This window comes from Bison bison, unplaced genomic scaffold (genome assembly GCF_000754665.1).
Source record: "Bison bison bison isolate TAMUID 2011002044 unplaced genomic scaffold, Bison_UMD1.0 scf7180017864118, whole genome shotgun sequence".
Lineage (NCBI taxonomy): Eukaryota > Metazoa > Chordata > Mammalia > Artiodactyla > Bovidae > Bison > Bison bison.
The window spans coordinates 4158803-4180295 of record NW_011494690.1 but is presented as its reverse complement, the minus strand read 5'-3'; the positions used below and the strand labels follow the sequence as shown (position 1 = coordinate 4180295).

At 40.7% G+C, this 21493-nt stretch overlaps 2 protein-coding genes across 2 annotated transcripts in view; one reads left to right on the top strand and one right to left on the bottom strand.

Annotated features, from left to right (window-relative positions):
* SHC4 (SHC (Src homology 2 domain containing) family, member 4) overlaps positions 1–21493 on the bottom strand; it is a 134046-nt gene that overhangs the window by 29637 nt on the left and 82916 nt on the right. Inside the window, exons 5-6 of the mRNA XM_010839528.1 lie at positions 9896–9949; positions 6256–6307 (exon numbers count right to left, since the gene is read on the bottom strand). Coding sequence (XP_010837830.1) covers positions 6256–6307; positions 9896–9949 — 106 coding nt within the window. The remainder of the gene's footprint in view (positions 1–6255; positions 6308–9895; positions 9950–21493) is intronic.
* On the top strand, positions 16508–18317 carry EID1 (EP300 interacting inhibitor of differentiation 1). The gene is made up of 2 exons (XM_010839526.1): positions 16508–16849; positions 16900–18317. Exons 1-2 carry the CDS (start codon positions 16591–16593, stop codon positions 17214–17216), a joined length of 576 nt encoding a protein of 191 aa, XP_010837828.1. The 5' UTR covers positions 16508–16590; the 3' UTR covers positions 17217–18317.

Sequence of the window (21493 nt, the reverse complement as noted above, 5' to 3'; positions counted from 1 at the left end):
GGTTTTGAATCACATACAAATATGCCCAATTCACATTGCTGGACCCATCTCCGAAAACTCAGATAAGTACCAGCTTGGTCAAGAATTTCTCAATCTTTAGCTAATGAGAAGGAAGAAAAACAAGCATATAGAAAATCCCAATTCTCCCAAAAACAATTTGACTTTCCAGTGATGCGGGGGGCCTGAGCTTTGACCTCCATGTCTGAATTAAACACAGACTTGGGTTTTTTTCATTGTGAAATGAAAAGAATAATCTGTCTGTAAACAGACCTACAATTCTATTCTTGAGTATCAGGTACTCTATTAAGTGGGATGTAAAAGAATCTTGGATTCATATTCTTCTTTTTCATTTGGTTTCCTAACTGGATAGTCATGGACAAGAGGCTAGAACAATTCTTAGAGAATAACAGACCCTTCTTTAATGCTTTATGCTTAAATAGACCAGTTTTGCTTTTGTTGTTCATAAGGCAATGGCACCCCACTCCAGTACTCTTGCCTGGAAAATCCCATGGGCAGAGGAGCCTGGTGGGCTGCAGTCCATGGGGTCGCGAAGAGTCGGACATGACTGGGCGACTTCACTTTCACTTTTCACTTTCATGCATTGGAGAAGGAAATGGCAACCCACTCCAGTGTTCTTGCCTGGAGAACCCCAGGGACGGGGGAGCCTGGTTGGCTGCCGTCTATGGGGTCACGCAGAGTCGGACAGGACGGAAGCGACTTAGCAGCAGCAGCAGCAGAAATTCAAAAGTGCAGCTTCTCAGATCACCCACCAGATGGTGCTATGGGACTGAAGCATAGAGTCTACCAGCCCTTAGGAAGAAATCAGTCTGAAGCAACTAGCCAGCTGTCAGACCACAGTTTATCAATGTCACCAGGACAGTAGCACATATATTTTAGAGCCATAAACATAAACATACATAATTGGGTTCATTTAAATTGGTTTTACAGGGTTCTTTTTGTATTTTTGTTTTGTTTTTTGCTTTCTTTATATAGAGTCAGGACCAGGACATGCCTATATCCAGGTAGTCCAGGTAAACCAGGACCTCTTCACAGACTAGATTCAGAGAAAATATTCAACCTGTCCTGCACCGCACACATTTAAAATAAGAAGTGAAGCGATTCTTCATTTACAGCAATTACAGGGATAAGCTGTATTGGTCACTAGGTAAACTCAAAACACTCTTACTTAATAACATTAATTGCCGCATGGTAGAACAGCCTATGGATTCATTTAAATAATTTGCTATCAGACTCTTTGTGCCCCTATGGACTGCAGCCCGCCAGACTCCTCTGTCCATGAGATTCTACAGGCAAGAATACTGGAAGGTTACTATGCCTTCTTCCAGGGGATCTTCTGGACGCAGAGATTGAACTCACATCTCCTGCATCTCCGACACTGCAGGCGGATTCTTTACTGTTGAGCCACCAGTGATCTTTATCGCTTAATCTTTGTACATGTCTCATTTCCTTAGAAGTGAAATTGCTGATTCAAAACTGTTTACACAGGCTTCACTAATGGCTCAGTAGTAAAGAATCTGCTTTCCAATGCAGGAGACACCGGTTCAATCCCTGATCGGGAAAGATCCCACATGCTGCGGAGCAACTAAGCCTGTGCACCACAACTACTGAGCCTGCACTCTAGAGCCAGGGAGCCACATGCTGAGGGCACACGCTGCAAATGCTGAAGTCCGAGCACGCTGGAGCCCGCGCTCAGCAACGAGATGCCTCCACAAGGAGCAGCCTGAGTAGCCTCAGCTCGAGGCAACTAGAGAAGAGCCTGCATGCAGCAACAAAGACCTAGCACAGCCAGAAATAAAGTTATTTTTTGAAAGAGTTTACACTTTTTAAAGTTTTGATGCAAATTTTCAGTATGCTTTCTGAAACATTTGGATCTACACTCCTACCAGATGTGTTCAGGAGATACTACAACTCCAAATCACATTTTACCTTTTTATAAAAGACAAATATGATATCTATTTATAATTTGTGTTTCTTTGCTTGCTAGTAAGTTTTCTGGTTTTCTTTTATGTTTCTTGGTGCCCGGTAATCTTCTTTGTGTGTGCTCCAGACCTGAAGTTGGTCCAGGTGCTTACTGGCTGGGTGAGTTTAGTAAAACTACCTTTTCAATCCCAGAGCTTGCTTCTTTAAAAAAGCAGTAACATTAATATCTACTTCATAGGACTGTTGTGAGGATGAAAGGAGACCACGCAGAAAGTATTCCTGACAATGCCTAGCATGTGGTGAGCACAAAATATACGATAACTTTTTTTTGTTCTTCTTTCTCCATTGGATTGTTTTTCCTATTTGTAAAAGTGCCTGTTTTTTCACTGGCAAGCCACTTCAAATCACTCAGGACAATAATAATAATAATGGCTATCGTTTATTGCATACTTATAATGAGCCAGGCATTGAGACACATGCATTGAATACAATATCTCATTAAGTCCTCGAGACCACCTGATTTCTATTTCTTTATCTAAATAGCTTTATCTAAATTTCTTTATCTAAATAGCTCCCAAGAACTATTACTTCACAATTTTGTCCAGACTGTCCCTTCTACCGCCCATGTAGTTTAGAGCATCAGCCCTGCCCAGGACCAGTGAGATGCCCTCTAAACTGAACTCCACAATTCCGGACCACTTTCCTGCCCTCAAAGAAAAGTTATCATTTTATAATTTTAGTAAAATGGCAGAAACCGGAATAATTCTTTATAAAGCTCAAAATCTTCAACAGCCCCCAGTAACCTTCTGGCTGGCATTCTAAGCCTTGACAGTCTGTTTCTTCCCTTTCAGCCATGGCTCCTCTACTACTCTTAGCTTTCTTGGCAGCCCACCTTTACCCACTGCCCAAACCCACAGCCCTAAGCTCTCATTCCACTTGTGCCTTTATACACTTACTGTACAAAGCCTACCTGAGCACCTGGCAGGCTCCAGGCACTGTTCCCATGCTCCCCTCTTCTGCACACTGAACAGGCTCTGTTTCTCTCCCCCATGATGATGAACCCATGGTGGCCAGTCATTATTTTTCTTCTACAATGATTACCTCAGCCTCTGGTGTATTAGTATGTGATTAATAATTATTTGTGGACTCAAGAGCTATGTCAGTACCACTGTGCAGAAATTAAAGTCCAGAGGCACAGGTGAGGGGGAAAGATTTAACACTTGAGGGCTGTGCAAACAGTGGGGATGCTGAAAACAGAATGGCTTCTCGCAGAGAAAGTACACAAGAGAAGGGGCCAGGGCCAAGAAAAGGGGCAGAACGTCATGAGGAGATACTGTTTTGCCCAAGAAAATCACATTATGTTTCTAAGTCATCTAGCTATCAGACGGACCTATTTTCTGAAGAAGACAGAACAGGAAAGGAAATGGTGTTTTCTCAGTATTATCTGTTACTCCTCTCAACAATGTTAGCAAGCAGATGTTATTACTACCTAGGAGGGTAGGCTGAGGGGAGGGGAGGAAGGTTCAAGAGGGAGGTAATGTATGTATAATTATGGCTGATGTGCTGTTGCACAGCACAAACCAACACAACATTGTAAAGCTATTTTCCCCCAATTAAAAATAATTTTTTTATAAAAAAGAAAGAAAGAAACTGAAGTTTAGGATGTGAAACAACTTGGCTGAGGACTACAGTGTGATGGGGGAAGAATTATGATTCCTGTCCAGCCTGTCTGACTCCAGCATCTTTCTTATTTATTATACCTGGGCTGGGACTAAAGAAAGAAAACACTGAAACCTCTATATGAAGAGTTTCTGAGTCCATTCTCTTCTTACTCTGAAATCCATCCATGAGCTCAGTCAACAGTTCTCATAAAAGCCTTTGCAGAATCCTCGAGCCAGGATCCCCCTGAATTCCTTCTAGCAGCTCGGCTCCGATGAACTACTCAGGCACCAGATTTCAAAGTGAATGAGTTGCATCATATTCTCTCTGCTTTATTTCACTTAAGCAAGTGAGGAGATCAGCAAGCATGTGGATCCTGCTAAGCCATTACCCTCAGTAACAAGCATAATCTTTGAACCTCTTCTGCTGAACAGCAAGGACATGCCTGAGATATTCAGTGACTGATGGCAAAATTACTAAATATCTAGAGTTCTTGATCTATTTGTTCTTCCTTTCACCCTGTCCTTTTCAGGTTGAAAGAAAGGGATTTGTTGTTCAGAGACCTTCCCCAAAATAGCCTACTTCCATTCTTTAGAGAGGGCTTCAGTGGTGGTTTAGTGGTAAAGAATCCACCTGCCAATGCAGGAGACGCAGGTTCAATCCCTGGGTTGGGAAGATCCCCTGGAGAAAGGAATGACAACCCACTCCAGTAGTCTTGCCTAGGAAATCCCATGGACAGAGGAGCCTAGTGAGCTAAATTCATGGGGTCACAAAGAGTTGGACACAACTTAGTGACTAAACAACAACAACTTCAGGGAAGCTCAGGCTTGATTAAAAGAGGTTGCTCTTCTGGTATCCTTTGTTATGTTCTATTCCTACTCCCCTTCCTTCACTAGTTCCTGTCTCTCCCATCTACTCTTTGAGCAATATCCATTCTTTATTATGTAGTTTAGAGTCTATTTTAAAGGAGTATTGCATAGTATTTATAGCCCGTTCCGATTTCATCGAGTCATGCTCTCTTGGGCCACATTTACTGAGCATCTACGCTGTGCTGGGTACTGTGCCAGCAGGTGGTCCTCACAATTTCATTTTTGACGATCATGATAGTTTAAAAATGGACCTGCCCTCTCCCTGAATCCATCCACTGCACCCTGCTGCCAAATGAATCTTCCTAAATACCTGCTTTGTGAACTGCTTTTTCCACCCATCTGCTCATAAGATTGTCTCTACTTATTAGCTCTCTCCTATCTGCCGTCTAGATGTCCTTTTTTGACTTTTTTCCCCCTTCATGCACAATCTGCACCCTATTGAGTGTGTTTATTCACCTGCTCCCCAGTATTTGTTGTTGTTGTTTAGTTGCTAAGCCGTGTCCAACTCTTTTGTGACTCCATGGACTGTAGCCTGCCAACCTCTGTCCATGGGATTTCCCAGGCAAGAATACTGAAGTATTGGGAGTAGATTGCCATTTCCTTCTCCAAGCCATCTTCCCAGGGATTGAACCCGCATTTCTTGCTTTGGCAGGCAGATTCTTTACCACTGAGCCACGAGCTTGCTCCCCAGAACAGCACATGCATTTTTGCCTCATGTTTTTATAGCTCTTTGAATTTCCAAATTCCACTCCATATATACTTGATGAATGTTTGGGGGCAAACTCCACCCTGAGGTGATAAAGGGTACTGCTCAACTAATAGGCTCTAGGAGGGAAGGCAACCTAACACTCATCCCTAAAATGAGTCTGAATATCCCAGAGTCAGGGATGAGAAGCAACACTCGGCATGTCTGTCTACAGAGGCCCAATGGCCTAACTTCAGGCCCTGGACACAAAATGTGGCTGGCAGGTGAGTTTCTTAGGCAATCTTACTAAATTCTGGGATGAGACAACTCATCAACTCACTCTTCCATTCACTCTGTCATTCAACAAAAATAGTTACTGATCATCACCACCTGCAAGGCATTGTGATGAGTGCTTGGGAAACAACAGTAAGGGAAACAAGTTCCTGCCCTCCAGTAGCTTTTAGTAGAAAGGACAGACACTAAACACACAAACAAGTGAGTAACTAAAATAATAAAAATGTAGGATAAGTGTCAGTAGAAAGAGAAACAAAGTACTATAACCCAGCAGAGTGGCATAAACTACTGGAGACGGTAGATGCTATCAGTCAAAGAAGGTCTTTTTGAAGAAGAGACATTAAAACTGAGATCTAAAAGATGAGAAAAAGCCAGACACTCAGAGTGGCATGCCAGGCTCTTGAACAGCAAGGCACAGGCTTAACACCTATAAACACACACATGCACACACTTGCCAAGGCAACTACAGGCCCATGACCTCACTGATTTGGGTCTTGTGTGCAATTCATTTGTCCACTGGGGATGTGGCAGCCAGCCCATCTATCCTTACTGAAACAGCTTCCCTTTTGTTTATGCAAATAGATGATAAGACTTTTGGTTGAAGGGATTGAAATCTCACCTATAATTTTTTCTCCTTTGCTCTGCTGGCAGGGCTATTTATTTCAAACACATATTTACATAATATTTCTAGACTCCCAATACACTCTAGCAATACTCATCACTTTACATACTGAAAATAATTGCTTGTTACTTTCAAAAGTTGGTATATACCAACTCTTAGGAAAATCTAGAAGTTGCTTTCCATACCTCGTTGATTAACTGGATCTTTAGCTACGTAGGCAACATAGTCTGTAGTATCCTATAAAAAAGGGAAAATGATTGCATTTAAAATGAACGGATTGTACTAGTGAAAAATAAAAGAGTACATTTAGGGTATGATATTCAGGCAAAGACTGATACTAAGGTTTCTGTTTAAAGAACAAAGGATAGCATCCGAGAAGGAAACATAACCAAATACATAATATATACTTAGCAATTGTAGAGTCTACCTTCTCTGCCCCTTGGGGAGAGAATCTGAAGATTAAAAATGTAGAGGCAGACAATATCACTAAGAATAAAAGAGAATGTAGGCAGGGACTGTGTAAGGACAAATATTCTTTTAAAATGGTTAGGGACCATTGCTCTCCTGTGTTGAAAGTTGAAATACCAGGGGTTATGTAATCACAAAGTTTATGTCATAAACTAGGATGTTACAGCATGATTTCCCAGTTGTCCAAACAGATACCATGTAGATCAGAAAATAAGCTGATTAAAGAGACATGGTTTTGTGGTGGTTAGCTTGCTTTTATGCAGCGCAACTTAAGGAATAATATAGTAAAAATAAAAGGCATTTATTTGATCAATATATAGAAAGAAGAGATCATTTTTGAAATAGAGAACCCACAAAAATCCTAAGGAATTCCAAAAGATGCGCTTCAAACTAGTGGTAACCAGAGCAGGAGAGAACATAGGGGAGGGGGAGAGGAGGTACAAATTCTAGGGTTTAAATAGGCTTAAGGATGTATTGTATAACATAGGGAATACAGCCAATATTTTATAATAACTGTAAATGAAATTTACCTTTAATAATTGTATAAAAATAAAAACAGTTAAAAAGAAGATATAACAGCACCATTTCAACTTATGTTTAAAAAAGAGAGATGTGCTGCTGGCTTTGTAAAAACAAACAAAAAGCTACTTGGTAATTTTGACTTTTATTGAAAACGGTATGCTGATGAATGATAAGATTTTAATAATTAAAGATGCTTTTTGTTATCTCAGTTCTCAGAAAAAAATACACAGAATGCCATTTGCAGATTAGAAGTATGACTCTCTAGAGGGAAGATGAAATCAACCAGCAGGAAATAAAAGTCTATGTTTGTAATACCCTCAAGGACAATCACTTAATAACACACGGTGAATCATACAGGAAACGGATCTCAGGGTCAGTATAACTTGCCTTCAGTTATTTTAAAAAATAACACATACCTAAGTAAATCTCTCTTATACAAAAAGACAAAAGATTTGAAATATCTTATATATAAATAAGGTTGTGCCAATGAGCTTTATATTATATAAATTGAAAAGCAAAGATACAATTGTGGGGGCTTGGCTGCTCATTTTAAAGTTGAAGAGGTGGTATGATGCTTGCAATGTTGTCTGCTGTCTTAGTGGATGGGAAAGAGGTCTCAAGAATGCATTGTGAGCATGAGAAAATTAAATACACTTCTTATATTTCCAGGCCTCAGTTTCCTCATGTTCAAAAGAATCTCTTAAAATTCCATAACTGTAAATATTTGGGAGAATTTAAAGAATGTTAAAAGCACAAACAATGGGAGGAAATATAAGAAGTATATTTCATTTTCTCATACTCATAATGCATTCTTGAGATGGAGAAAGTATATACAGATACAAAAGCATCACCCAGAACTGTCTTCAGGGCTGACTGAAGGGAGACAAGTAAATTGTTTTTGAGAAGGGAATAAAAGTGAGGGCGAGCAAGGTCAAGAGGTGAGAAGGAACACTCAGTATTTTTGAAACTTTGGAGGGAATCTGCTAGGAAGAAGGTACCACATTAGGTCATGGAGACTTTTAGCTTCCAAACCCTTGGACTCAATTAGCCGTGAAGCTGTATATTATCTCAGACACTGTCCTAAGAGGGTATAGACATGTATTAGCAATATTGGTGACAGTTATCTCTGATCACTCTGTGCCAGGCACTATGCTAGCAGTTTACATGCACCATTTCACTTAATTCTCACAACACTTTGAGGCAAGGGGGATCGTTTCCCATTTTACAGAAGAGGGCCCTGAAACTTAAGAGAGTGTAAGTAACTCAAGTCTACTTGACTCCAGAGCCTGGCACTCCACCATTTTGCCTTCCTGACCTGAGGGTAAAGCTTCACTTGGGGGAACCTCTAATGCCAAGGCTCTGGTCACCCATTTTCTATGTAAAATCAGCAGATTTTCTCTCCACCTGTAGGAAACACAGAGGTGCCACTCAATTCAGTAGGTACAAACTTTCCCACAGTAGCTACAAATTCTTTACTATCTTTGGTAGCGGCAATGCTTTGGCTGGTTTAAAGAACTAAAGGCACATGAAGACAGTCTAAAAAGAATCAGGATTCTGGAGAACTATGATAGACACCGTGCAGGGCATGTCTAGGGTAAATGAGGATTTTCATACCAATTTTTAAATGATAGCGACATTTAAAACTTGAAAAGGGAAATTTAAGGCAAACGGCAATAATTATTCTTCCCACTGCTCTTACAGAACTCATTACTTTACACTGCTTTACAAAAGTGTTCAAGTTCCTTCATGGATGGTCGAGTCATAGAGGGTTAGGAAGAGAAGTGACAGTTCTGGAAGTTGATGCTCTCTGCTACCAAACATATCCCTTGGTGTCGATGTTGAGGTCAGATTATAAGGTTGGATGGCGGGTGGATAGAGAGGAGCTGGGGATAGTTATAAGCAGATTTTTGACTGGGTGTAAGGTCAGGAGAAGGCAGTGGCACCCCACTCCAGTACCCTTGCCTGGAAAATTCCATGGATGGAGGAGCCTGGTGGGCTGCCGTCTATGGGGTCGCACAGAGTCAGATACGACTGAAGCGACTTAGCAGCAGCAGCAAGATCAGGTAAAATCCCTGCACATTTGTAGGTACAAGAAAAATGTCATAATGTCACAGAGAAGCAAAATCCTTCTCTTGCTCCCTCGGTTTAAACAGATGTGTTTCTTGGTCGGTCACAGGCTTCCTCGCTTCAATACCCATCTCCTTTTGCTCTGATCTAGAAATGATGTAGTTGGAGGTCCGGGAATGACCCTCTACTCTGCAGAGAACGCTTGGAGGGAAAGCACCGACTCAGACCTGCACAATTCATGACAATTGAGCATCACGTGGCCTCTTGGTTGAAACAACAGGTTTCTCTCCCCAGCTCAACATTCCCTGCATGAGTTTCTGAAAACTTAGTTGCTCATTTTGGATTAGATTAGTTGCCTTGGCTGCTGGCCAGAATGGCAAATAGGCTTCCCCTCATGTGCCAAACCCAACTGATTGGGAGGATCTGCCAGGAACTCTATGTTGAAAAATTCTGAGGGAGGACCATCGACAGATGTATAACATACTTGTTTTTTATGAATTTGATGTTATCTACAAGAAGCTTCTCAGATGATAACTCCATGGCTAGTAACACAATGGAGTATTATTAGTTTATCCACTAATCCAAGTATTTACAAAATCAGTGACAGGAAATCTTTTGTCAGAACCAAATTTTTCACTGCCTGCTACATATAGCTATTCACGAACCGTAATAAGATATTTGGAAAAGACAGGTAGTGGCTAACATACTTTACATAGAAATTTATTTTAACTCTTATAAAAAAAAGAACTTTAATGAATTCATACTTACCGGATCCCCTCCAGAAGCAAAAGAAATAGACTGCATATGATGATTTGCAATAATCTGGAAAACACAAATTAAACACATATGATGCTATAAACTAATTATTCCTAGTTATATACCATCTAACAGTAATGTACATACATTTGTTTGTTTTGATTTTGCCTGCTTAACATCCCTTTGGAAACCACTCCATCCAAGTTCTATAAATATCTTATTTAGATCAGGAGGTTCATGTGGGTTTGATCTTACTGCATCTTACTGCCCCCGCCCATTGAAGCTGGACAAATGATCCAGGCCTAGCCAATCAGAAAACACCATCCATCTAGATACAGCAAAGACAATCAACATCTCTGAGGAAGAAATAAGGAGAACAGTAGGAGAAAATGCATCTCTCCCTGTCATTTAATGTCTTAGTACAGGCCCAAAGCTTCTAGGAGTCATCTTTTGCTGTCATGAGGGAAAAGTCTGCTAGAAAATTATTTTTCTATGGAGAAAAATCAAAGCTGAGAGTCAAAAACAGTAAAAAGGCAGGAGGTAACAATTGTTTCATCACTTCAACCAATACATTTCCCCCCTCCCTTTATTTTTTTATGTATTTTTTCTAGTTTATTTATTCATTTTTATATAAGTTACTTTGACTTGAGTTTCAGTCATTTGCCACCATTCTTCAGATCAGATCAGCCGCTCAGTCATGTCCGACTCTTTGCAACTCCATGAATCACAGCATGCCAGGCCTCCCTGTCCATCACCAACTCCCGGAGTTCACTGAGACTCACGTCCATCGAGTCAGTGATGCCATCCAGCTATCTCATCCTCTGTCGTCTCCTTCTCCTCCTGCCCCCAATCCCTCCCAGCATCAGATCTTTTCCAATGAGTCAACTCTTCGCACAAGGTGGCCAAAGTACTGGAGTTTCAGCTTTAGCATCATTCCTTCCAAAGAAATCCCAGGCCTGATCTCCTTCAGAATGGACTGGTTGGATCTCCTGGCAGTCCTAGGGACTCTCAAGAGTCCTCTCCAACACCACAGTTCAAAAGCTTCAAATCTTCGGCGCTCAGCCTTCTTCACAGTCCAACTCTCACATCCATACATGACCACAGGAAAAACCATAGCCTTGACTAGACGGACCTTTGTTGGCAAAGTAATGTCTCTGCTTTTGAATATGCTATCTAGGTTGGTCATAACTTTCCTTCCAAGGAGTAAGCGTCTTTTAATTTCATGGCTGCAATCACCATCTGCAGTGATTTTGGAGCCCAGAAAAATAAAGTCTGACACTGTTTCCACTGTTTCCCCATCTATTTCCCATGAAGTGGTGGGACCGGATGCCATGATCTTCGTTTTCTGAATGTTGAGCTTTAAGCCAACTTTTTCACTCTCCACTTTCACTTTCATCACGAGGCTTTTTAGTTCCTCTTCACTTTCTGCCATAAGGGTGGTGTCATCTGCATATCTGAGGTTATTGATATTTCTCCCAGCAATCTTGATTCCAGCTTGTGTTTCTTCCAGTCCAGCGTTGCTCAAGATGTACTCTGCATATAAATTAAATAAACAGGGTGACAATATACAGCCTTGATGAACTCCTTTTCCTATTTGGAACCAGTCTGTTGTTCCATGTCCAGTTCTAACTGTTGCTTCCTGACCTGCATACAAATTTCTCAAGAGGCAGATCAGGTGGTCTGGTATTCCCATCTCTTTCAGAATTTTCCACAGTTTATTGTGATCCACACAGTCAAAGGCTTTGGCATAGTCAATAAAGCAGAAATAGATGTTTTTCTGGAACTCTCTTGCTTTTTCCATGATCCAGCGGATGTTGGAAATTTGATCTCTGGTTCCTCTGCCTTTTCTAAAACCAGCTTGAACATCAGGAAGTTCATGGTTCACATATTGCTGAAGCCTGGCTTGGAGAATTTTGAGCATTACTTTACTAGTGTGTGAGATGAGTGCAACTGTGTGGTAGTTTGAGCATTGTTTGGCATCGCCTTTCTTTGGGATTGGAATGAAAACTGACCTTTTCCAGTCCTGTGGCCACTGCTGAGTTTTCCAAATGTGCTGGCATATTGAGTGCAGCACTTTCACAGCATCATCTTTCAGGATTTGGAATAGCTCAACTGGAATTCCATCACCTCCACTAGCTTTGCTCGTAGTGATGCTTTCTAAGGCCCACTTGACTTCACATTCCAGGATGTCTGGCTCTAGGTCAGTGATCACACCATCGTGATTATCTGGGTCATGAAGATCTTTTTTGTACAGTTCTTCTGTGTATTCTTGCCATCTCTTCTTAATATCTTCTGCTTCTGTTAGGTCCATACCATTTCTGTCCTTTATCGAGCCCATCTTTGCATGAAATGTTCCTCTGGCATCTCTGATTTTCTTGAAGAGATCCCTAGTCTTTCCCATTCTGCTGTTTTCCTCTATTTCTTTGCATTGATCGTTGAAGAAGGCTTTCTTATCTCTTCTTGCTATTCTTTGGAACTCTGCATTCAGGTGCTTGTATCTTTCCTCTTCTCCTATGCTTTTTGCTTCTCTTCTTTTCACAGCTATTTGTAAGGCCTCCCCAGACAGCTATTTTGCTTTTTTGCATTTCTTTTCCATAGGGATGGTCTTGATCCCTGTCTCCTGTACAATGTCACGAACTTCATCCCATAGTTCATCAGGCACTCTATCTATCAGCTCTAGGCCCTTAAATCTATTTCTCACTTCCACTGTATAATCATAAGGGATTTGATTTAGGTCATACCTGAATGGTCTAGTGGTTTTCCCTACTTTCTTCAATTTCAGTCTGAATTTGGCAATAAGGAGTTCATGGTCTGAGCCACAGTCAGCTCCTGGTCTTGTTTTTCCTGACTGTATAGAGCTTCTCCATTTTGGCTGCAAAGAATATAATCAGTCTGATTTCAGTGTTGACCATCTGGTGATGTCCATGTATAGAGTCTTCTCTTGTGTTGTTGGAAGAGGGTGTTTGTTATGACCAGTGCATTTTCTTGGCAAAACTCTATTAGTCTTTGCCCTGCTTCATTCTGTATTCCAAGGCCAAATTTGCCTGTCACAGCAGGTGTTTCTTGACTTCCTACTTTTGCATTCCAGTCCCCATTCTTACTAAGGCACTAACATAAAGAGTTTCAATATGAAGTAAGACTATCTAAGTAAACTGAATAAGTTAGCTAAACTGTTTAGCTTAGCTAAGATTGTCTCTTTTACTTTAGATTCTGGCTTCCTTATTTGGAAACCACAGTGTAATGACCAATTTGCAGAGACCTATTTGTCATACTCTTTTAAAGATTTGTTAAATCAACTATGTACCAATTGACTAATCCTGCCTTCGGATTTGTGTAACAGAATCTAACAGCTCTACTCTTAGATGTATATCCAAAAGAACTGTGTAAATGCATATACCAAAAGATCTCAAGAAAGATAATCACTGCCTTGCTCATAATAGCCCCAAACTGGAAACAATCCCAATGATGATCACTGTGATATTCAAACATGGGACTACTATACAGCAACAACATATTTCTTGGGCAAAAGAAGCCAGACACAAAGACTGTATACTGCATAGCTGAATTTATATCAAGTTCAAAACCAGGCAAAATTATTTCATTCTGTTTGAAGTCACGATAGTAGTGACTTTGGGGGCAAAGGAAGAGAAAACAAGCAGTTTTCTGGGATCCTGCAAATGATGTTCCTTGATCTGGGTAGTAGTTAACACAAACAAATTCATTTTGTGATAATCAAGCTATACATTTACAATTTGTGCACTATTCTATATTTGTTTTCTATATTTATATTTCAGCTTAAAATGATTACTAAAAACAAAATCAATATACAGAGACCAACATCATTCCCATATACCAGGAACAGCCAATCTGACACTGTATGGGGAAGAGGGGAGAGGTATATTTTACAAGAGAACCTAAGTATATAACTAATAAGAATTACATAAAACTTTTTGGAAAACTTAAGTGAAGAGTATAAATAACATATGAACATGCAGAACATATATATCACCTTTATGGATGAGAAGACAATATTATAAAGACATCAATTCTCCTCCAAATTAATTTATAAATTCCATACAATTCCAATAAAAATTCAGTGCCATTCAGGGAACTTTTTAAACTACTTCTAAAATTCATACTGGAAGAATAAATGTGCAAGAAGAACTAAGGCAATTTTTTAAAGAACAAAGAGAAAAGATTTTCCTTATTATTAAGACATATTATAAAACTATAGAAATTCATTAGACTACAAAGACTAAAAAGGACTGACACTTTTGTGCTCTTTTAGCCTATGATAAATGTGGCACCAAACAGCAGACAAAAGGACAAGTGATTAAATTAGCGGAGTCAGCTGAATCAGCTACATACATGAAAAATATAAAAATAAATCCTGTCCTCATGATATTTATAAATAAATGTCTGAACCACAAAAGAGCCATACAGACATTAAAAGACAGATAAAAGATTATGCTTAAGTTCTCTGAGGTAGGCAAATCCATCCTAATTTTTTAAAAAAAGACATACAGGAAAGAAACTTTTAAACTTGAATACATGAAAGCTTATTTTAAAACTTTTGTATAAGAAAAGATCTCCAAAACAAGAAACAACAGGCAAAGAGAATATATTTGCAATATGTGAAACAAAGTTTTCACACAGAGTTTATAAAACATTCCTACATCAATAGAAAAAAAAATAAACCCAAATAAGATCATTTAATTTTCAGAAGTAATACAAATGTTCAATAAACATATTGAAAGATAACCTGCAAAGAAAATCAAGGCTATAAAAAATAAAACAAGACACCATTAAATTGACAAAGTTGTTAAAGTTCAACAAAATCATGTGTAGCAGGGGTGTGGATATTCTTGAACACCACTGCCTAGTGCTTAAATTTGTACAATAACTTTCAGAGGCATTTGACATTGATGCTTTTGAACTGTGGTGTTGGAGAAGACTCTTGAGAGTCCCTTGGACTGCAAGGAAATCCAACCAGTCCATTCTAAAGGAGATCAGTCCTGGGTATTCTTTGGAAGGAATGATGCTAAAGCTGAAACTCCAGTACTTTGGCCACCTCATGCGAAAAGTTGACTCATTGGAAAAGACTGATGCTGGCAGGGATTGGGGGCAGGAGGAAAAGGGGACTACAGAGGATGAGATGGCTGGATGGCATCACCGACTCGATTGGACCTGAGTCTGAGTGAACTCCCGGAGATGGTGATGGACAGGGAGGCCTGGCGTGCTGCAATTCATGGGGTCGCAAAGAATCAGACATGACTGAGAGACTGAACTGAACTGAACTGAAAGCTAAAGTATGCATACCCTGTAATTCCACCTTTCCACTTCCAGGTTTTTACTAGAGAGAAGTATTGGCACATGTAGATATTCATTTACCCATACAATACAAAAAAAAAAAAAAGGAAATTCTTTGTGCATAGTTAAGTCAACTACAGTATAGCTATACAGACAGAATACTATGAAAACATGTGTCTATGTATACTAACAGCTAAATCTACAAGATTTAGGGGTTTTTTGCTTTTTTATAAGTTGAAGGCAATTATGTAAGACATGTTAAAAAAATAAGATTTTCCCATGAGGACTTAAAAGATTCATATAAATGCACAGAAAAAGATTTACAGAACGCACACCAAATTAAGTGTAAAGTCCCCTCCTGCGGCAAAAAAAAAAAAAAAGATGGGCCCATGTATTTCTTCTCTGCATATTTTTTTAAAGAACACCGATAATATGCTTATTTGTGAATTTAACATTTTTTTTAAATGAGAAAAATAGAAGAGAGGGATGGATGAGTTCTTAATATGCTGATGTATGGCTGAGAACACCGTGTGGTTTTCAGGTGCAGAGCAGTCCATGGGGTCGCGAAGAGTAGGACACGACTGAGCGACTTCACTTTCACGCACTGGAGAAGGAAATGGCAACCAACTCCAGTGTTCTTGCCTGGAGAATCCCAGGGACGGGAAGGGGAGCCTGGTGGGCTGCAGTCTATGGGGTCGCACAGAGTCGGACACGACTGAAGCGACTTAGCAGCAGCAGCAGCAGCTGCACAGAGACGAAGTTAGTTAAAACCTTGGAGCAGACGAGACTGCCTGGGAATGGAGGAAAGGGGAGCAGCGGAAAGAGGACAGCGAGAAAGGAGAGGGGCGAGAGGGGAGGAAGATTAAGGGGTCTTCAGTTCAGTTGCTCAATCGTGTCCGACTCTTTGCGACCCCTGGACTGCAGCACGCCAGGCCTCCCTGTCCATCACCAACTCCCGGAGTTTACTCGAACTCATGTCCACTGAGTCGGTGATGTCATCCAACCATCTCATCCTCTGCCGTCCCCTTCTCCTCTCGCCCTCTATCTTTCCCACCTTCTGTAGAAGGCATATAGAGTATTTTCAAGTTTATAGCATCATAAGCAGCAGAACGGTTAGGTAAGGTGGAGGCCAAGCAATGCACAGCCCTAGGTCTGAAATTCGAACGCACGGAGCGCAGATCCCAGAGTACTGGGAAGGTCCCCCAGAGGGGGATGGGGGGCACTACCAGCGGCCAAACCAGAGCAGCGCTCTGAGCAGGAGGCGGTGTTTGGGGGTCGCGCACACGCACGAGGTCACGCAAGCGCACGGTGCTTGCGCAAGCGCACAACCGCACGGCCCCGTAGCTCGGAGCTTGTGGAAAGCGAACGACTTGTGGGGAGGTTGAGCTGCTTGCACTATGTCTGAAATGAACGAGCTGTCCGAGCTCTATGAGGAGAGCACCGATCTGCAAATGGATGTGATTCCTGGTGAGAGTGACCTTCCGCATATGGAGGTAGGCGGCGGGAGCCGGGAGCTATCCCCGAACCCCTCCCGCGCCGGGGCCCCGCCACAACTGGAGGAGGAAGGCCCAATGGAGGAGGAGGCGGCCCAGCCAATGGCGGAGCCACAGGGGCCCCGAGGCCTCGCTAGCCGGCCCAGCCCTGGGGAGCAGCCAGGCCAGATCGCGGGCCCTGATTTCGACGGCCCAGCCCTGGGGAGCAGCCAGGCCAGATCGCGGGCCCTGATTTCGAGAGCGAGGACGAGGGCGAGGAATTCGATGACTGGGAGGACGACTATGACTATCCGGAAGAGGAGCCGCTCAGTGGTGCGGGCTACAGAGTATCAGCGGCCCTTGAAGAAGCCAACAAGATGTTTCTGAGAACCTCCAGAGCCAGAGAAGCAGCTCTGGATGGCGGGTTTCAGATGCATTATGAGAAGACCCCGTTTGATCAATTGGCTTTTATCGAAGAGCTTTTTTCACTTATGGTTGTCAATCGTCTGACGGAAGAACTCGGCTGTGATGAGATCATTGACAGAGAGTAGTTAAATGCTGTTAAGAGAGGAGGAAGCTGCTTGAGGAGAGACCCAGCATTCCACTGTCTTTTGGGTTCATTCCAAATAGTTCTGTGCCAATGAAAAACTTAATCTTCCAAAAAAAAAATTTTTTTTTTCTGCAGAGTAGAATAAGGTAGTGACTGCACAGTTATGAAAAAGGAAGAAAATTGTTAAAGAAGAGTATCTTAGTACTGTTGAAACCTGTTTTCAAGAATGTCCAGAGACACGGCTTTGACTTTGTTGTTTATTCAGAGTAATTTCCTTGCATCGAGGAAGATAATCTTTCATGTTTCACTGTAAGGAATGGCTTTTCAAGAATAAGTTATGACCAAGATAGACTGCCAGTACAAGAGCCCACTGATGATAATTATATGAGAAAAAGTAACTGATGTGTCCACCTTAGGACATAAGATGTCTTTGAGTTATTTGGACTGTATGCATATTGAGAAAACTTTAAAGATTCAAGTTTGTAATCTATCCGAGCTCTGGTTATCAAAGGCTAAATTTTTAGTGTAAAATAAATCTACCGAGTATTCTTCAGTATCTCAAAGGATAATCTACCCCCAAAAGAAGTATGTGTCTTGTGTGCTATATCTTAAAACGTGTTTCCAAGAACAACTGAGATTTTGTTTGTACATATATCTTGATCATTTTTAAAGCTACTGTAATCTTTAATTCAAGAAAATTCATTGCCTTGAACATTTTTAAAAGTCAAAACTTAAGACGTCCTTAATGAAGTTTCAAATTTAGACTGTAAAATGTACATGAAGGTACAAAGAGCACAAACTCTTTCAAACATCAGTATATACTAGAGAATTTTCTGTTTCACTTGCTCTCTTTTTTCATTTAACTTTACAGGCAAAAGACTCTGGTTGAACTTCATAATGTAAGAACTGTTAAATGAACATTGTCTAGTAAAAGGAAAGCCCTACATCTAAAAAAAGACACTATCAACAACCCTTAAAAGTTTTAAATCTGCCCAGAAATCCACCTCAGTATCTGAAGTTTCCCTCTGTCTCCTCCTCTAATTAAGTTTGTTTTTGGTTATGCACCAGCATTCAAAATAATAAAGATTTCTTGTTCTCTGTATTTTGTTTGTCTAATTGTATACATACTTTATCTAATTCTACTTTTTATTTGCTATACTGTTTGTGTGACTGCAACCATTTTATGATTTAAATTTAATGACTTTATAAGGGAAAGTGCTCCAGCTTCAAATACTAGATTACAAATTAATTGGTGTAAATTAAACTTAGTAAATTCCTATAAGAGAATTTGCCAAGCTGGGAAAATCTGCTAAATCAGTAAGCATCTCATGGTGGTTAGTAAGATGCTGAAGTTCTATGAATACTATAATTAGAAGGCTATGCCCAATGAAACTGAGTATACCAGCATGTCTTAAGATTAATAAAAAGGTACCAGATGTTTTTGCTGCATTATGGCAGTAAAGGATACACCCAATATAACAGGACAACTCAGAGCCTTAATTTTGTTGCAGTCATCCTGTCTTTTAGGGAGGGGGGTTCTTTTCTGTATAATACAGGGCTGACAAGGATGATCATAATTCAGACACTAGCTTGGCAGGAGAGGAGCGATAGATGGGGGAAGACTAAAAAGGAGGTTAAACACTGGCACTTAAATTTTAATTCTACTGGTCTCCCATGGCTCACTTTGCATTTTCAAACAGCTTATAGATGTAATACGAATGTGGATAGATAACTGCTTGTATGATATGATGAGAATTAATAGGACTCTGGACAAAGAAAAGTGCCAATATATATGAATTGACTAGTCGCATTTATCTCCAGATAAGATGCCAGGAAATAGCTTCAGAAAAAAACATATCTACAAACTACAAGTGTTAACTCTATTTGTCTTAGAAATCGAGTAGGGAGCAAGAGCAAGGGGAAAGAAAGCTACTTCCTGTTAGGTTTGAAGGCTCATTTAGAGAAAGACCTGGACTCTAACTCACTCTTGATGGTTTGTTAGTCTTAAAAATAGGCAGTAACTTAAGAGACTGCTGACATTAATGCTTGTTAATATTTACTGAAAGTAGAAAAGGGTAACATTTTTAAACATTACAGTTACCACAGACTGAAACCAAGCCTACCTAATTTGAACCTAGGCTCCACTGCTTACTAGCTCTGTAACAAGAGATTAATCTCTGCCTCAGGGTCCTAAATTAAAAATAAGAATACTTGAATGAACCTTATAAATTGTGATAATTAAATGAAGATATATGCTGCTGCTAAGTCGCTTCAGTCGTGTCCAAGTCTGTGCGACCCCATAGACGTCAGCCCAGCAGGCTCCTCTGTCCCTGGGATTCTCTAGGCAAGAATACTGGCGTGGGTTGCCATTTCCTTCTTCAAATTAAGATATATACATCTATATAAATAGGTAAACTAAAGAAGGGAGTTCTGGGGAAATTCTAAGCCTGTTTGATGTAGGGAGCGGTGGGGATGAGGAATGGGGGAGAGAGAAGTTAAACTTCTGAGCGTGTAGTGTGATTTGTGGAGCACTTTCTAGGTCTATCCATACTTAACGTAAATTTTTGCTATCGGATGTCCCACACTGGCTCCCTTCGAGGACATAGATCTATTTTGTTTGGCTCATGCTTATAATTTTAATTTCTTAAAGACCAACATCCCGTAATTTATAGAGATCAGTAAAACTCCCAGATTTCCATCATTTTCCCTCCCAAAAGTAGAGGAAGATCTGGCAGCCCTTGCTCTATAGTCGTATGGGATTGGGCTTTACCCAGGGGAAGTATTCTGTTTGCCCCAGCTTTCCTCCCCACTGTGGAGGACAAGTGGACACTGTGGAGGCACTCATCATCGATCACCGCTTGCACCGTTGTGTTTTCATGGACCCAGACAGTTTGCATTACCTACCTGGCCTCTAGGTATTTGAATTGCCTCTCCTGGAGATAAAAGATTTCTCCATTTTCTGCCTGTTTTACCTTGTTATCTATTACCCTTCTCAATTTCAGTAGCTGTTAAGGAGTCAGTGATAGGAGTATAGAAGTGAGTAAAGAAATAGAATGGGAGCTACTGAGACTGACATTTCTTAAAACCTTATTAAAATACATCAAGGAAGTCTGCTGCTTGAATTTTTAAAACAAGGACTAAAAGAAAAATCCTGCAACTTGCTTTTCCAAAACGTTTTTTCCCATTTCAAAATGCGTAAGTTTTAAAAATTGTGAGCATTGTGTGTTTCTGTGTTTAATATAAACTTATTTTCTGCCTCTGAGGTTCTGTGAGACATTTTCTGGGAGCAAATTGTTACATTCTTGATGTTCTCAGTGAAGGAAGATAAACGTGAACCATCTGACCCATAAGTGTTCTGTCATGTATGAATGTACCTATAAATTGGAAGCTGTTTTTTATTTCAGTCCAAAGTATATCTTAGAATTTGAGGGGGTGGTTTTTGTATTTATCTCAGAACTTCAAAGGATATTTTTCTTTAAGGAAAATTTAATAAATCATTTTCTCATGCTACACCCAGAAGGTCACTTTTCTGCTGCATTTACCCCTGGGATATTTTCAGTTCAGTTCAGTTGCTCAGCCGTCTCCAACTCTTTGCGACCCCATGAATCGCAGCACGCCAGGCCTCCCTGTCCATCACCATCTCCCAGAGTTCAGTCCAACTCAGGTCCATCGAGTTGGTGATGCCATCCAGCCATCTCATCCTCTGTCGTCCCCTTCTCCTCCTGCCCCCAATCCCTCCCAACATGAGAGTCTTTTCCAATAAGTCAACTCTTCGCATGAGGTGGCCAAAGTACTGGAGTTTCAGCTTTAGCATCATTCCTTCCAAAGAACACCCAAGGCTGATTTCCTTTAGAATGGACTGGTTGGATCTCCTTGCAGTCCAAGGGACTCTCAAGAGTCTTCTCCAACACCACAGTTCAAAAGCATCAGTTCTTCAGCACTTAGCTTTTTTCACAGTCCAACTCTCGCATCCATACATGACCACTGGAAAAATCATAGCCTTGACTAGACGAACCTTTGTTGGCAAAGTAATGTCTCTGCTTTTGAATATGCTATCTAGGTTGGTCATAACTTTCCTTCCAAGGAGTAAGTGTCTTTTAATTTCATGGCTGCAGTCACCATCTGCAGTGATTTTGGAGCCCCACAAAATAAAGTCTGACTCTGTTCCCACTGTTTCCCCATCTACTTCCCATGAAGTGATGGGACCAGGTGCCATGATCTTAGTTTTCTGAATGTTGAGCTTTAAGCCAACTTTTCCACTCTCCTCTTTCACTTTCA

Bases quoted from the DNA above. Each gene is read 5' to 3' on its own strand.
- EID1 (XM_010839526.1), top strand. From the start codon at position 16,591: ATGTCTGAAATGAACGAGCTGTCCGAGCTCTATGAGGAGAGCACCGAT. The intron at 16,850-16,899 runs GCCAGATCGCGG...GGGAGCAGCCAG, and splicing joins CAGCCCTGGGGAGCAGCCAG to GCCAGATCGCGGGCCCTGAT.